Source organism: Phascolarctos cinereus, unplaced genomic scaffold (genome assembly GCF_003287225.1).
Source record: "Phascolarctos cinereus isolate Bilbo 61053 unplaced genomic scaffold, phaCin_HiC Scaffold_9;HRSCAF=440, whole genome shotgun sequence".
Lineage (NCBI taxonomy): Eukaryota > Metazoa > Chordata > Mammalia > Diprotodontia > Phascolarctidae > Phascolarctos > Phascolarctos cinereus.
In genome coordinates this window covers 101,648,225-101,665,448 of record NW_027556402.1, presented here as the reverse complement: position 1 = coordinate 101,665,448, position 17,224 = coordinate 101,648,225, and the positions used below count along the sequence as shown (strand labels likewise).

The window sequence follows — 17,224 nt, the reverse complement described above, 5'->3', positions numbered from 1 at the left end:
CATCTCTTCCTACTGTAGCATGTACTACAAAGTGATGCCAATGTGGTTTTCCTGAAACACAGTTCTGACCGTGTGACTGCCCTATTTAATCAACTCCAGTGGCTTCCTATGGCATCTAGGACAGATTTCCAATTCTTCTGTTTAGCTTTTAAAATCCTAAACAAGGTGCGGCTAGGTGGTGCAGTGGATAGAGCACTGGCCCTGAAGTCAAGAGGACCTAAGTTCAAATCTGGCCTCAGACCAAACACTTGACACGTACTAACTGTGTGACCCTGGGCAAGTCACTTAACCCCAATTGCCTAAAAAAAAAAAATCCTATACAGTCTGACCCCAACCTGTCATTCCAACCTCAATGGGTATTGCTTCTTCTCTCACACTCTTTGATCCAGGCAAATTGTTCTTCGACATATGACACCCCACCTCCTGTTTCTCTGACTTTTCACTGGCCATTCCACACATGCCTGGAATGCTCTCCCTCCTTAACTACCTCGCTTCATTTAAGATGCAGCTCAAGCACCATCTTTTGCAAGACGCCTTTTGTCTCCCCAAACTGCTGGTGCCCTTGCTCCAAAACGTCGTTGTATTTAATGACTTCAATATGTTCGTACTTATTAACTTTATACATGCTATATATATTTTTATATGTACTTCTCTCCCCCATAGAATGTAAACTCTTTGAGAGCAGAGATTATTTGTATCTCCTGGGCCTAGCAAAGTGCCTGGCACATAGTAAACACTTAATAAATTTACCTGTGGATTGATAGATTATCCTTAACTCCCCCACCCTCCAGCCTTATCTTCTCTGAGTTAAACAATCCCTAAGCTTAAATATTTTTTCCTTTGTTTCCTTGGGCCCATTAATTATTTTCATTACTGTCCTATTAAAATTTGTTTTCTCATATCTGGTTGGTAGGTATTCTTAGGCCTTTACCTGTGTTCAATATATTAATAGTCCTTAATTAATTAATAATTAAGTCCTTAATTAATAGTTCACTGCTATGTAGACGGGAGAGTTATCTTGTGGCTTCTATATACTACAGTCGTGTGTGTGTGTGTGTGTGTGTGTGTGTGTGTGTGTGTGTGTAGTACTATATATATTATCATGTGTACATACTATATACTCTTCCATATATTCTATACATAGAAATAAATATTCTCTATAGAATATGCATGGAAGAATATAGAATATCTGCTATATTGTAAAAATATTTACATATATATTTTGAATGTACATACAAAGAACTGTAGTATGTAGGAGCCACAAAAGAATTAATGTTATGAAAGCCATAGTTACAAAAGCTACTACAACCTAAAAGAAAAATAGAGAAAGAAGAAATAGGGAGGGAAAGGATGAAGTGGGAAAATTTTGAAAGAAAGGAATGAAGGTAGATGAAAAGATAATATAGTAGGGATATAAGCCCAGGGAATTGGGGCAAGATCCAGTTTTCAAGGGGGCAGAAGGTTATCTGGCAGACATCTTTCAGCCAGAATACTTGACTTTACTATTTTTCTTGGTCCCATTGCTACTCCAGTATCTTTGAGTGATGAAATAGCATGAATCCAACCAGAAACCAGGGCCAGAGGCAGAAAGTTTATACTTTTGGGGGGCACCAGAAATAGGAAGCATCTTTGGAAATTTGTGGGATTAGGAGAGGTATAGACTTCCCAAGTATCTCCAAATGGGGCGGCGTCTCTGACTGTCACTCACTATGGTTATTGGCCTCATCGAGCACCACAAGCAAAGGGATGAGGATACTGCTCTGCAATAATTTCTTTGGTATTTTTAAAATGAGAACTTTTTTTGTTTGGTAGAACTCGTCTTATGTTTGAAGAGTTGGGCTTGGAAGATTATAGTGCCATTCACGTTCAGATTTTAGGAGCTGAAGAAACATATGGGCCCCATGCAAAAGCTGGCCTAGGTGGGGTAAGTCATTTCACATGCTTGGTAGCACTCAGATTATTCTCTGCATACTTAGATAAAGTACTCCCATTGATGGGGTCCTAGGTCCATTGATGTAACCGATAGCAATCATTCCTTGTTTCTGTTTAATTGACTAAATTGAATCAATTCCATGTGTAAAAGTATTGCATATATAGATTCACTTGGCTGTTATAGTGACCTTGAATTTATAGCAATAGCTTTTGTAGCATTTTTTTTTGTAGCATGAATATCTTTGATCTGTATTTCTGTTAGAAAGTGTGTTTTAATTTGAATGTTACCTACCTGCCTATGCCTTTTCTTTCCTTCTCCACTTCTTACTGCATAAGATAATTGGGGCTGATTTTAGGCAGGCTCTTAAATCTTACATGTGTGATTTTCATTAAAAATCACCACATAAAATTCTACCTGAAATATTGATGTTTTCCAAGTCTGTAGTGACTATGGTGATTGCTGTTCTAAAGACAAGCGACACTAAGACTTCATTCGGATCCTTGCCAGTCACGTGCACATTTCCAGTCATTAGAGGAAAGAGATCATAGAAGCTACGTTTATCACCACAATTAAGCTCTATGCATAGTCCTTCTCATTCATTCAATAAACGTTTGTTAAATGCCTAGTCATTTTTCAGTTTGTCCAACTCTTTGTGACCTCTTTTGGGTTTTTCTTGGCTTCTTGGAGTGGTTTGCCATTTCCTTCTCCAGTTCATTTTACAGATGAGGAAACTGAGGGGAAACAGGGTTAAGTGACTTTCCCAAGGTCACACAGCTAGTGTCTGAGTCCACATTTGAACTCAGGAAGATGAGTCTTGCTAACTCCAGGCCCAGCACTCTAGCCACTGCACCACCTAACTGTCCCCATGCGTTCCTCCAAGTCTTTTTAAAATCCCATAGGCACAAATGTAGCCCTCAGGTTCTCCGTCTATCTCCTTTGCTCTCACTAGATGACAAGGATGCCTCCTCTTCTGATCATGTGTTTCACTGATGATATTCTTTTTTTGTTTTGTTTTGTTTTTTGGCTAGGCAATGGGATTAAGTGACTTGCCCAGGGTCACACAGCTAGTAAGTGTTATGTGTCTAAGGCCGGATTTGAACTCAGGTCTTTCAGAATTCAGGGCCAGTGCTCTGCCCACTGCACCACCTAGCTGCCCCTCATTGATGATATTCTTCATGCCATCTCTTGCATGAACATCAACCACTGCAATCTACTGGCTCCGACCATACTTCTCTCCATTCTTCTGCTGGGTCACCAGCAGGCTTAGTTCTTCAGAGATTCTAGTGTCCATAATTTGCAGTCATTTAGCATTATCAGAAGAACATTGGTGTTAATAAGAGTTGAGTATATGTGTTGGGGAACAACTTGCAATCCCACAAAGTGCTACACAAACACAATCCATCCTGTTCCTTTCTCTCTGCTGCTGTTTAAGTTAAGCTCAACTGTATACATAAAATCCACAGTGTGTCTTGTGCCAGAAGAGAACACATTTTGAGTCTTGGCCCAATACATTTAGCATAATTGGCAGGATCTGGAGAAATGGTCTCTTGGCTCAGAAAAGACCTGGAGTACAAAGGGACCACACCCTGGCACCAGTACAGGCGATGACTAGGTTAGCAGCGCAAGCAGCAGTACAGGCAGGCCCATGATAGCCCCTTGTATATTGTTTGAAATCTGGAACTTGTTGCCTGTATAAGTCCTGAAATTTACACTGTAATTGCCTTTTCATCTAGAAGCAAAGGTCCCAGGGGTAGACGGGGCAGAAGAGGGACACTGGGCTAACACCTGCCTTCATGAAACTGGATGCTAGTGGTGTGAGAGGTACTACACTATGGGACTGACACCGCTTATCTCAGTTAGACGTGCCAGCTTCCAGAACCTCAGTGCCATTTCCATGACATCTGATTCACTGGGGGAAGGGCAGTGAGGAGGAAGGGTGAGAAGACGGATTGTGGTAGGCCAAGTGTAGAATTAAACCACTATGTAGTTAGATGAAAACAGAGAACAGCTGTCATGAGACCCTTGGGAGCTTCTCATGGGTGGATGGCTTCTTTCATTCAAATGCCTATAGACTCCAGATAACAGTTCATTTGTTCAATAGGTGTGCAGGACTCTTTTCCAATTACAATTACAAGATCTTTTCCAATACATACACACTCACATTTTAAAAAATCTTTTCCTATTCCCGCTGTTATGTTGAAGCCATTGAGTTTCAGTGTATTTACCAACTTGTCTGGGAGGTTCTCTTTCCCTACCTTACAGTGTACTTACTTGCATACATTTTGTATTCTTTTGTTTTTATTTTTTCTAGGCAGGTGGGGTTAAGTGACTTTCCCATGGTCACACAGCTAGTAAGTGTCAAGTGTTTGATCTGAGGCCAGATTTGAACTCAGGTCCTTCTGACTTCAGGGCCGGTGCTACATTTTGTATTCTATTAGAATGTAAACTCCTTGAGGGTAGAGATGGTTTCATGAAGAGATGTGCTGGAAAAGTTTTAACAAGCGGATCTCAAATATGTGTGTGTGTGTGTGTGTGTGTGTGTGTGTGTGTGTGTGTGTGTGCATGCATGGCATACTCTTAAGTTCAATCTGCATTATTAACATTTTCTTCATCACTTTCTTAAGTCTAGAAGTAAGTAAAACAATAAATCATGTTTTGATTTGTAGCATTTGTCCATTTCCAAAATATAAAAACTCACATTGAAAATTTAACAATCAACTTTCACAAGCCCTACTAGCTGGTGCCAGCACGTTCCTGGTTTCATTTTTGTTTTTGCATAATCAGCATCTAGCACAGTGCCTGCTGTACCATAAGTGCTCAATAAATACTTGGTGAATTGAATTGGAACAATGGTAGGATATTTAGGTCCAGATTAACTTTCATGTTTTTACATATTCTTCTGCTCTGCTATTAGCTTTAGATTGCAGCTGGTAACATTCATAAACTTTATTTCTACATCTTTACTTAAAAATTTTTAAAATTTAAATTTCAAAATTCATGTAGGTCCATATATAGGAATTGTTTCTAGATTATGTTTATAAAAGTAGCCCTCTAATAATTAATTTCATTTACTTCTTATCTTGAAGATTTCCGTCAAGTTAGAAATAAGAAATAAAAAATTGATAACATGCAGACAGGAATTCATTCATTTGTTCACCAGGTACCGACCAAATGCCTTCCCTGTAGATGGGCTAGGTGCTTTGGAAGACACTAAGAAGAAGATCAATATCAGAGGCTGTTTTGAATATCAAGTGGCTTTTTAAAACATAAAAAGTTTCTAATTAAGAATAAATGAATTGAACCCTTAAAAGCATGGAAATATAACTAATCAAGTTGTAGAAGAGAACAAAGAAATCATTTGTTAGACTTTATTCCAATAGCTCTCTGTTCTTAACAGTGTCAGTACTAGGTTCCAGTGGTACAAATGGAAACCCATCTTCATGTTCTCGTCCCATGGAGTTCTTTTCTGTCTTGCCATAAATCCTTATGAGGGCCCTTCTTTTTCATCCTACTCCTTTCAAATACAGATCATATGATTTCCGATTATTTGAACTATTTTGTACCTAGATGTGTGCTATTCTATAGAAGGCTATACTTTAAATATATTTCATTTTTAGAGCACTTTGATTTAGGAAGACCCAGATGTTTTACAGAGTTTACTTACAAAGGGAATGAATCTAAAATTCTTTTCATTTGATTATAGTAACCAAAAGGTTAAGAGATTCTTGTGTGTTACTTTGTACACAAGGACTTTGGAAGGATCAGATGTAAACATAAGGTCTCTTTAAAACTGTATGGGAAATGTTGATGCTTGATAAAACCCAGAAACAGGAACCAGATGTAAATGTGTAAATATTTTATTTTACATAGAAATATGCATTCTTTTAGTTTCCAGGCACTCTAATTGGTGTAATTTATACTGACTGTAATTAGTGGGTATGTAATTTACATTGAGAGAAAGTCTTGGAAGACAACTTAATGTAGTTTGTTGAGATGGAGCTTTAAAAAAAAGTGTTCTTCAAGGAAGGAGATAAATCATTTTGAGTTGGTTTTTAAATGTTTCCATGTACCTTATTTTGGTCTAGTTACTTAATTATCAAATCTTAGAGACAATGGGCGAAGCAAAATTGGTTATCATTGGCTGCAGAGAGAGCCAAAACAAAATATGAAAGGAAAGGTGAAAAGCAAGAACCTTCAATTATCAGCTTTATTCAAATTATTATGACTTACATTTGGGTAGGGTTTAATTCATCAGCTGATGTGGAAGGTGTGTTTGGATAAATTACCTAAAATGGAACGTTTTCATTTTATTTTCAAAATAATAACCCTGTGGAATAGGGAAGACAAGTTACATATCCCATTTTACAGCCAGAGTGAAGTTTCAAGGTACAAATTCTATTGCAAGTGCTTAACTGTGTGACCCTGGGCAAATCACTTAAATCTCTTTGTCCCTTAGTTTCCAGATCTGTAAAATGGGAATAATCATAGCTATAGTACCTATCTTAAAGAATTGTGAGGATCAAATAAAACAATGTATATAAAATGATTTGTGAACTTCAAAGTATGACATAACTGTTAGCTATCATTATTGTTAAGATATGGTTAATTTCTGTGGATTCAAAAGTATTATTTAGGAAATTGTTACCTTTGTTATAATAATCATACAATGTAGCAATCCTGCAAACTAGGGATCTATACTCAGTAGAATATAGCAACAATTTTCTTTGAGAGGGATACAATTGTGGTTGGAACTTTCTTGAATGACCCGCTCAGTAATTTCTGACATTTGTAAACAGGGCCCCCGAGAAGTTGTTCTCTGGCTTGCAGTACAACACAAACAGAAGAAGGCGCTGGAAATCTTTTCAAGAGAAATTGCACCAGCTGGCACAGGAATGGGTAGATATCCACATTTTAACATCTCAAGTTCTTTGTCAGTCTTAAAGGCTACATAAATGTCAATCGCTATTATTTAGATATCGTCATCTTCAAAATGTTGATTAGATACCCTTCTGTACACATTATAGTCCTTAATGCTAAATAAAAAGAACTAGGTAATTTTAAGTGCTTGCTTCTGAGGACTCAACATGTTAATCTCCTTAACTCTCTATTGAGTAACTAACTTTTACCATGATGATTATTTTGAATTTATCAAATTTTTGTTAAAAATAAACCACCTACAGGCAAAAATCGGCCTTTGGAAAGTACTGAGGAAAAGCAAAAAAGAATGATAGGTATGGTGCATGGCCAATATCATCGCAAGTGATCCCAATGAGAAGGCAAATGACTACAGAGGGAGATGTCTGAGGAGGTCAGACTTTAGAAAGCTCTATTCAACAAATAGAAGGAGAGTCACAGGGGTGGCATAGACCTGTAATATTAGTGTCAGGTAAAATAAGTGAAGACTTGTTGGTGGGGATATGAGGGAGGGACATAAAGGGAGAGCCATAAGAGGGGTTTTGTTTTCTCTGTATTCAGAGAAGAAAAATAAGGAAGGGGTAAGTCTCCTTCTTGAGATGTTCAGTTTAGTGCTAACGGACAGCATGAAAAAAAGAATGGCTATTCAACCCTGTTTTGCCTTCAGTTTCTCAGTCTAGATAAACAATCTTCACATTGGACAATGAATCCTTCATTTGGCCATATTCATCATCTTAGACTTTTATCTCACTCTTTTGCTGAAGTAGGAAAGAAAACACAAACTCTAGTTCACAGGATCATAGACTTGCAACTGGAAAGGAACACAGAGGCATTTTAAGTATGAATAAGTATTTGTTGTTCAATTGAATCTAGTCCAAAGTCTTCATTTTATAGATGGAAAAACTACGGTCCAGAGTGGTTATATGAATTTTCCCAAACCCAGAAAGATAGTAAGTGGCAGAGCTAGGATCTAAAACTAGCCTAGTTGTTGATTTGTTTATGGAAACATTTAATAATGTCTTGCCTCGGTTGAGGGGGAGGAGGGTGGTGGCAATGATTTCTGCTAAAAAGTAGTAGCAATTTAATTTTAATTCTAGTTATGAAAATATATTAATGTATTTAAAGTATAGTTTATTATTCTGAGCTCAGATAAATTTCTTTGAAAGAAGAGACTGTTGGTTAAATTGAACTTAAGCTCTTTCCTTTCAACAAAAAAAATATCCCAATAATTAGGGGGCACTTGTTTGACTCAGTTTCCTCAACTGTAAAATGAGAATAATAATAGCACCTACCTTGCAGGAATGTTGTGAGGTAATTTGTAAAAAGTGCTTAGCACAGTGCCCAGCACATAATAGGTGTTTGATAAATGCTTATTTCCTTTTTAGATCTTCAAGTTCAGAGAACCAAGAAGAAACAAACTCTAATTCCCTTACTGCATGGTTTACAATGCACCAAATGCATATGCATTTAAAAACATTATTTTGAGAAGCAGGCCCTAAGTTTTACCTTCTGCCAAAGGGGTCCCGTGAAGAAAAAAATTAGGAACCCCTAGTCTAAATAATTGCTAAAATCCTTTCCAACTTTAAAATCCTCTGATTACACTATCTTGTCTCAATTCTCATCCCATTACTTTGGGTCCTAGTCAGAAAGACAGAAATATATTTCCTAACATTTAGAACAAAGAGGATAACAGGAAGCCCAAGGAGGATGGGGTGGGAATGGGGAGGGTGGGTCCATCTTTTATTTCTGTGGGCCCTGGATGGCTAGTCTTCAGCATTCACGCCGGAGTTTTCCTAGCTTACTGTCACAGAGTTTTACAGAAAAATCTTCATGCATTATAACAGGTCCTTTGGAAACAATATCTTGCCTTTGGGAAGTGAGTCTAAATGGAAGAATTTTAGGCCATGTCCAGGGGAGGTCAGTGTGGAGAGGTTATCTAGGTGGGAACCTTTCAATGCTGCTCAGATCACATAGAGCAATGAGTAGCCTCTAATCAGAACTGGCTCTAAAAACACAAACTGAAATAGTCATTTCTTTAGGATTAATATTATAGCAAGAGGCAGCCTATCACAATGGATAGAGACCTGACTTGAGTTTAAGGAAGACCTCAGCTCAAATCCAACATTTGGCACATACTGGCTGTTTGACCACGGACAAATCACTTAACCTTTCTTTGTGCCCCCAGGCAGCTTCCTAAGAGTATAAACTGCAGAGTAAATGCCAGTCTGTACTGGCAAGAGTTCCTCAAGGTGAACTCTCTACACTATTGAAATCAAAGATGAAATTTTTTGAAAAACCTTATAATCATAATCAAAGGAGTTATTTGTTTACCTTGGAATTTCCGTTTTAATTCCAGTGCCACCATTAACCATATAATAAAATGATATATGGGAAAGTTCTATCAGGTTGTTCAATTCAACAAGCATTTATTAAGCATTTACTGTGTGTGATGAATGAATGAATAAATGATAAATGTCAATTGAGTACCCGTATGCCAGATACTATGCTAGTATTCTGGGAATTCAGAAGAGTGAAGAAATCTCTGCTCTTAAGGAGCTTTCATTGAGGAATGCAGCACATATAGAAGACTGGTGAGCAGGAAATGGAGTTTTTGTTGGGGAAGTCACAGTAATGTTGAATGGTACCATAGAGCAATCAATTGTCATGCCCTTTGCAGAAGTAGTAAATGACAGTATTGGCTTGATTTCTGTTCCCAGAACAAGAAGTAGAAAGCAGGGGAGAGAGGGGTTTGGGAGAGGGAGCAGCAGTGTGGATGGCAAGATGATCTAAGATGTTTGGGGTGGGTGGATATGAAACACAGTTGGAGAGGCCAGCCTGGGAGGCAGGCACAGTCTCTGGTCCAGACTGGTGTTTTTCCAGTTTGTGTGGTAGAGGAGAACAGCAGTGCAACTTGTGCCCTTTCATCTTCAGTTTTTTGCCAGGGCTTCATAATAATTCTTTGACATTTGTTTCCAATGCCAACTTCTGAGAGTTTGGTCTAAGAAAGACAAACAGGGTTAGGTTTTCTGAGTCCGTGTTTTATTTCTCTCAAAGCAGGCAGTCATGAATTGCATGGTAGCTGCAGTCCAAGACTGGATTCCCTAAGGAAGTCTAGACTGGACTTGTTGTGGGGTTTGGGTACACAGTTTATATGTCCTTTCAACAGGGGCTAATATAATTTCATCATCATTTCATCTCTGGACAGAGGAAATACCTCTTCTATCAGACCACCTCCCAACCATACCAGACCACTCCCAGCCTTGGCCTATCTAGACAGGAGAATCTATATCCTTTCCCCCCCCCACTCCCCCAGGCTTGAGGAGAACACAATGGACCTTCTGTACTTTAGATTAAATTACTTCTGAGCTTGAGTTGGGTTTTGACCTGGATAAGGAAACTCAATGTAATCTCATTATCAGAAATGTCCTTCTGAAGAAAAACTTCACTTTAAGTCAGGACTTTGAAAGAAGGACTGGGGGAAGCTCTGAATATTCAAGATAATGATCTTTCATAAAAGATCATTTTTCACACCTGCAAGGGTATTTAGAATCTTTTTAAAGTGAATTTATTCAGTGAAAATATTAATTCACATACAAAACACTAGCCATCCTGAGTCCCTTATCCCCTTTCCTAAGATGTACAAATTGTATAGAAAGGATCTTCTAATTTGGAAATTTATCATTTTTCTACTAAAACACATTATTAGTTGGAATTAACACGGCAAAGCATTTCTCTGGTGTTGGATTTTACGGAGAAACAGACAGCATGCAGCAGTGACTAGATGTGTATACTGAGGAAGAGAACAGACAGGACTTCCATTTTGTCCTAAGGAAAGCTTTCATTTCAATGGTGGAGGTAGGAAAAGGAAGGGAAAAAGCTGAAAAAGACTTTGGAGGAATTGAAAAAGAAGATGAATTCCCATCTTACTGGGATAGCTAAGTCTTGCTTAAAGGCAAGGAATCCAACTGTAACCTCTCCAAATCCCTCCCCCAAGGCTATGTTAGTCAGGCCAGAATGTTATTGAGTTGTCTCAGTCATGTCCAACTCTTCATGACCCCATTTGGGGCTTTCTTGGCAGAGACACTGGAGTGGTTTGCCATTTCCTTCTCCGGCTCATTTTGCAGATGAGGAATACTGAGGCAAACAGGGTTAAGTAACTTGCCCAGAGTCACACAGCCAGCAAATGTCTGAGGCCGGATCTGAACTCTGGAAGATGAGTCTTCCTGACTCCTGTCTGGGCACTCTATCCACTGTATCACCTAGATGCCCCCCGAAAACTATATAGTACCCTTGGAGTTGGGCAGACCTCAGTTTGATGCAACAGTGGACAAGTCACATGAGCTTCAAATTCCTTCTCTTAAAAAGGGAATAATATTGGGGCAGCTAGGTGACGAAGTGGATAGAGCACCGGCCCTGAAGTCAGCAGGACCTGAGTTCAAATCCAGCCTCAGACCAAACACTTGACACTTACTAGCTGTGTGATCCAGGGCAAGTCATTTAACCCCAATTGACTAAAAACAACAACAACAAAAAAAAGGGAATAATATTGCCTTAAGTACCTATTCTACAGAGTTGTGAAACTCAAAGGAAATAGTCTATATAAAGCTTTGTGAAAGCCTTAAAGGTCTAGATAAATGCCAGTAATCATTCCTGTTGTTATCATCATGATTATTATAAAGGTTATTGCATACTAAGGGATTTGTCTAAGAAAGATTGCTTTAGAGCCAAAGGGTCTTCAGTGTGTGTGTTTGTGTGTGTGTGTGTGTGTGTGTGTGTGTGTGTGTGTGTGTGTGTGTGTGTGTCATAGACCCCTCTGGCATTCTAGTTAAACCTATGGACCCCTTCTCAAAATAAATGTTTTTAAATGCATTAAAATAAAATACATAAGATTACAAAGGAAACAAATTATACTAAAATATTGATGGGTTTACTGATTAGCCTTGGGAGGAAGGACTTTGAGAGGTTATCTAGTTGAGATTCATACCCTTACCTCGAAGGAAGAAGGCTTCAATTAGCCATACATCCTCCTATAAAATTTCACCAAAGGTTTTTTCAGCTTCTTTGCCTCTATCCCAACCTCCGTTATTGTAATGAAAGTCTTCCTGAGAACAAAATTGAAATCCCTCATGTTTCTGTCTGTCTTCTTCCTCAATACACATATCTTGAGGACATGCTATATATTTAGAATTGTTGTACCTGGTGCCATGAGATGTAATTTTTTTACTTTGATTTTTTATTTTTATTTTCAGTTTCAAATTTTCTCCCTCTTTCTAAGCTTCCTTCCCTGCCCAACGAAAAGGCAAGAAATATGATACCCGTTATATGTATGAAGTCACGCAAAGCACATTTTCACATTAGCCATGTTGTAAAAGACCTACCGAAAAACTATGAGTAACTAAAAACTTGGATGCTGAATTGCAATTCCTTTTATTTCAGGAAATATCCCTTTATTAATGCTTGTATAATTCCTGTCACTGAGGATTGTTTCATTTGTGAGAATTTGTATAAAATTTACATAGCATGTTTTAGCAGCTGATAGAGGGAGATGCTTGTCCTAAATTCAGGTTCCAGCTGTCTTTATGCAAATCGGATGACATCTGCAGACCTTTAAAGGATATCATTTAGGCAAAAATCATCTAGTCTGCCTGAGTTCCATATGTGTTCATCAATTCTATTTCTTTGTACCACTTTGGATTGAATTGTTTAAGGAGAAAGCCAATGCCCTTTAAACCTTTCTAATCTACCTCCTGCATAAAGTCCTGTCCTTCCCATTAAAAGAAAATAAAATCAGGTTTGCAAGTTACAGCCTAGAACTTCTATTAGTTCCACTGTCTGACTGGCATTACAGCCTAATTGATTCCCTTTAAGGCCCAATTGATGAGCACCTGCCTGTTTGTTGGTTGAACTGTTTAATATAAATTTTTTAAAATTTAAATTGGGTACTGTGTGAGATTGAGATTAAATTCAGACTTTGTTGTCATGATTCACAAAGCTTTCAAGTGATTATGCAAGAAGAGCTCAATTTTGTATTTTGACAAGTTAGGTGGCTTCTTTAAGGTTTTACTCCCCGAACTTTTGCAAAATGTGAATTTGTATATGGCAAGAGAGCCCCCTCATCATGTCTTCCCAGTGGTTTTGTCCATCTACAACTTCTGACTTGAAGTTCACTTCGTAGAAGAGGGGTCACAAGGCTAATTTGAAACATTCTATGTACACCCGACATTTTTTCCTTCTGTGCTCTGAGTTGAAGCCTTTCCAGATCTCCCAATTTTTGCTTCTCTCAAAAAAACTTCTTTTGTATTTATCTTTTCATGGACTTTGCATTGACTTCTTTGTGTACCTGGTGTATCCCTCAGCCTCCTATAGAATGTTGAACTCTTCAAGGTCAGGAACTATTTTCATTCGTCTTTGTATCTCTAGTGTCTAGCACAGTGTGTGGTACATACCAGTGCTTTTCTGTGAACTGATGTAAGTTGAATTGTTAAATGTGTGACAATGCAATTCTAAGGAATAGTAAGCCAATATATAAATATTTAATTTGCTGATAAATGTAAAAAGTAGGGTCAGCCTTGTGTCAGAGGTGATTTCTTGACATGAAGGGTTCAGGTACCCTTTGGGGACCTCTCACTTCTCTAGTTCATTGCCAGAATGGTCCAGGAATGGCAGTTTCTGGCATTCCCCAAGGCTAAGCTACCATCTCCACTTACACAGATTTATAAGGCTCAAAAAGTCAGTAACTTTACTTACAAGTTAATGGAAAGGGATCAGGTTCACATGTTAGCCTATTAAAGTATTAATACCCCCCAGTTAGAAGCCCTCCCAGCCAGGAACCTGTGGTCTCAATGAACTATAATACTGTCCTGGATGGGACTGTAGCAAGGGGAAGTTGTGTTATGTCTCCTCCACCTCCCACAATGTGTATTCTCTTGTTCCCTGAGTTTTGCCTCCTGCTATCAGCCTCAATCAGTCTAAGGTTAAGGAAGAAGTTCACCTAAGAAAGGATTTCAGTTGTGGTCAACTCCAGATTTTTAGTGGGTTAAAGATGTGCTATAGACAACTGTGATTTCCCCAACAATAGTATATGTCATAAAAGAGATATATTCCTAAAGGATTCTTAACTGTTTTATGTATCTGAAAGACTCATGACACAATATAAAACTGAGTGTTCTAGTACCATGGTCTTTTTCTACAGATAATTTGATATCTCAGATAATTTGAATAACCATCCCAGCTGCCCTTGGGAAAAGAAGGTAGATAAAGAGATAAAGAGATAAGAATTAAGATGCTTTCTCCACTAGCAACTCCTAAATGGAGCAGGAAGTTCTGCTCGGAAAAAGGGAAATACATCACTTAGGCTATGAGGGAGAGAGGAAATAAAACTATCCTACCATAGAATGCTGAACTTGGGAGTAAACCTTAAGCACTATATAAATATTAGCTGTTGTTGTTATTATTATTATTATTATTATTATTATTATTACTTGTAGAGTTTATTTTAAACCAAAGTGAGGGACAGCCTATTAAATTTCATTTTGGTTTGGCTCAGCTTTCCATCTTATCAAGATCTTTTTTTTATTTTAATTTTTTTGTTTTGAGACTGGATCTCCCTGTCTAACCCAGGATGGAAGTACACCAGCCATAGAGGCTTGTATCTGTTCCGTTTTTGACCTGGGCCCATTAGGCTCTTTAGGCTCCTGATTTAAGATTTAAGGCTCCTCTTTAGGCAGACTTTACGCTCTTGCTCCAAGAGGCTCACCGTAATGGTTAGTGTAGATAGCTGATTGGTTTTAGCCCTACTGTAGCTGAGAACTCCCAAACAGAAGTGATCCACCAGGTCTCAGCCTCCCTATAGTAGGGATCTGGGGCATGCACCGTCACCATGCACCAGCTTATTTTTCTGAATCTTGATTCTTTCATTCACCATATTAGCTATTCTTCCTGTCTTTGTATCATCTGCCAGTCTAATTAAATGCATTCCAGAGATGAATGGACAGCATCACTTTCTAGGAGCTGTTACAGTCTAAAACTATAGACCTCCCTCCATGTTAAACATCAATCCATTAACTAGTATTCTTTGGAATTATAGTTCAATCATTCCACTTAACTTCTAACTGTAATCTAACTTATTTTTCCACATTTCTACAAGATTATGAGATTTTTTTCAAATACTTTGCTGAAATCAAGATAAATTGCATCTAAAATATTCCCTGATCTACCAGTTCTGTAGCCCTATCACAAAAGGAAATGAGGTTAATCAAGTATGATTTGTTCTAAGTGAACCTATTTAGGCTTCTAATAAGCACCACTTCCTTAGATATCTCAAATCAGATGTACTATAGACATCTTAATCTCAACATGTCCAAAACTGAACTCATTATCTTTCCCCCTAAGTTCTCAATTCGAAACTTCCTTCTGTTTTACTGTCAAGGGCCCCACTATCCTCCCAGTCCCCCAAGCTCACAACCTAGATGTCATCCTTGACTCCTGGCTATTTTCCCTTATCCAAACTATTGCTAAGGATTGTCAATTTCACCTTTGCAGAATCTCTTGAATATGCCCCCTTCTCTTCTCTGACATTGTCATTACCCTTATCTCCTCCCACCTAGACTATTGCGATAGCCTGCTGCGATAGTCTATCTGCCACAAGATTCTCTCCACTGCAATCCATCCTCCATTCAGACATCAAAGTGACTTTCCTAAAGCACAGGTCTTTCTCACCTTAGCTCCTTCTCCTTTTCTGGATCAAATACAAAATCTACATTTGGTATTCAAAGCCCTTTATAACCTAATTCCCCTCTACTTCTCCAGTCCTCTTATACCTTTCACTTTTTCTTGTACTGTTCAATCCAGTGACACTGACCTCCTTGCTGTTCCTGGAACAAGACACTCTATCTCTTGGCTACAGGCATTTTCTCAGGCTATCACCCATGCCTAAAACATTCTCTTTCCTTATCGCTGTCTCTTGGATTCCTTCAAGTCCCAACTAAAATCCCAGTTTCCACAAGAAGCTATTCCCAATCCTTCTTAATTCTAGTGCCTTCCCTCTCTTGATTATTTACTTTTTTACAAGTCTGCTCTTCCTAAATTGTAGTGATTTTTACAGGTTTCTGATGCTTTTTTGTATTCATCCTTGGTTATATGCCTTGCCTTTCATCTTTGTACTAGTCCTTTTAAAATCCATTCTCATCGAATAGATTCTTCTATAGCCACAGTAACTTCTTTAAATGTTTCCCCTTTTGCTTTCTCCTTGGGAACATTTGTTATTATATTGTCAGAACTTTTAAAAATCTAATTTCTTAAAGTGTTTCTGTATCTGTCAGTCAGCAAGCATTTATTAAGTGCCTGCTGTATGCTAAGTACTGTGCTAGGTGCTGGGTATATAAAGATAAAATAGTTTCTGCCATCAAGGACTTTATCAGGGGAGACAATATATATGTGCACATATATATAGACATGTACATATATACACACTCACATGGAGCTAGGTGGCTCAGTATATAGAGCACCAGGCCTGGAGTTAGGAAGACCTGAGTTCAAATCTGGCCTCAGACACTTACTAGGCTGCATAACCGTGGGCAAGTCACTTACCTTGTTTGCCTCAGTTTCCTCATTTGTAAAATGAGCTGGAGAAGGAAATGGCAAACCACTCCAGTATTTTTGCCAAGAAAACCCTATAATGAGGTTTTGAATGGGGTCATGAAAAATCAGACATGACTGAACAACAACAGTAAAACATTTATATATTTTATGTAGTATATAAATATAATATTAATTCAAACTATAATATAATACATAATATATTATATGATATTATATTATAGCAATATATTATATAATGTAATTATATATGTGTAATAATATATGATTATATAATATATTATAATTAATTATGATACATAATATATTATATGTAATCAATACATACATATTTACATGTTGTATCCCCTGATAAACAAATTGATATATGTATGTACACACACACACACACACACACACACACACGCACACAAAAGTATCTCTGAAGTAAAGATCTACAAAATATAAGGAGAGGGATTGGTTCTGGGATATCATTGACACAGGGAATTTACGGATGAGGAAGTTCCTTCTACCAATGTCATTTGGCACCTTCTTTGTATCTTATGGTCTTAAACAGTTGCCTTGAGCACTGACAGGTGATTTAACTTGGACAGGGTAACCTAGCCAGTACATGGCATGTGTCTCTGGCTCAGAGTCCAATTTTCTATCCATTGTACAAAATAAATAAATGGCAAAAATTGGGGGGGGGGTATTAGGGATAAGGGTGCTAGCAAATGGGGAAACCAGGAAAGACTTCAGAAGAGGATGTTTGACCAGAATTTTGAAGGAAACAAGAGATTC

At 38.0% G+C, this 17,224-nt stretch overlaps 1 protein-coding gene across 2 annotated transcripts in view; it reads left to right on the top strand.

Moving 5' to 3' along the window:
• The window catches only part of LOC110213619 (uncharacterized), a 141,761-nt gene that overhangs the window by 52,231 nt on the left and 72,306 nt on the right, over positions 1-17,224 (top strand). For both annotated transcript variants that reach the window (XM_020993983.2, XM_020993982.2), the window contains exons 12-13: positions 1,813-1,924; positions 6,730-6,829. In XM_020993983.2, the coding sequence (XP_020849642.1) occupies positions 1,813-1,924; positions 6,730-6,829 (212 nt within the window). The remainder of the gene's footprint in view (positions 1-1,812; positions 1,925-6,729; positions 6,830-17,224) is intronic.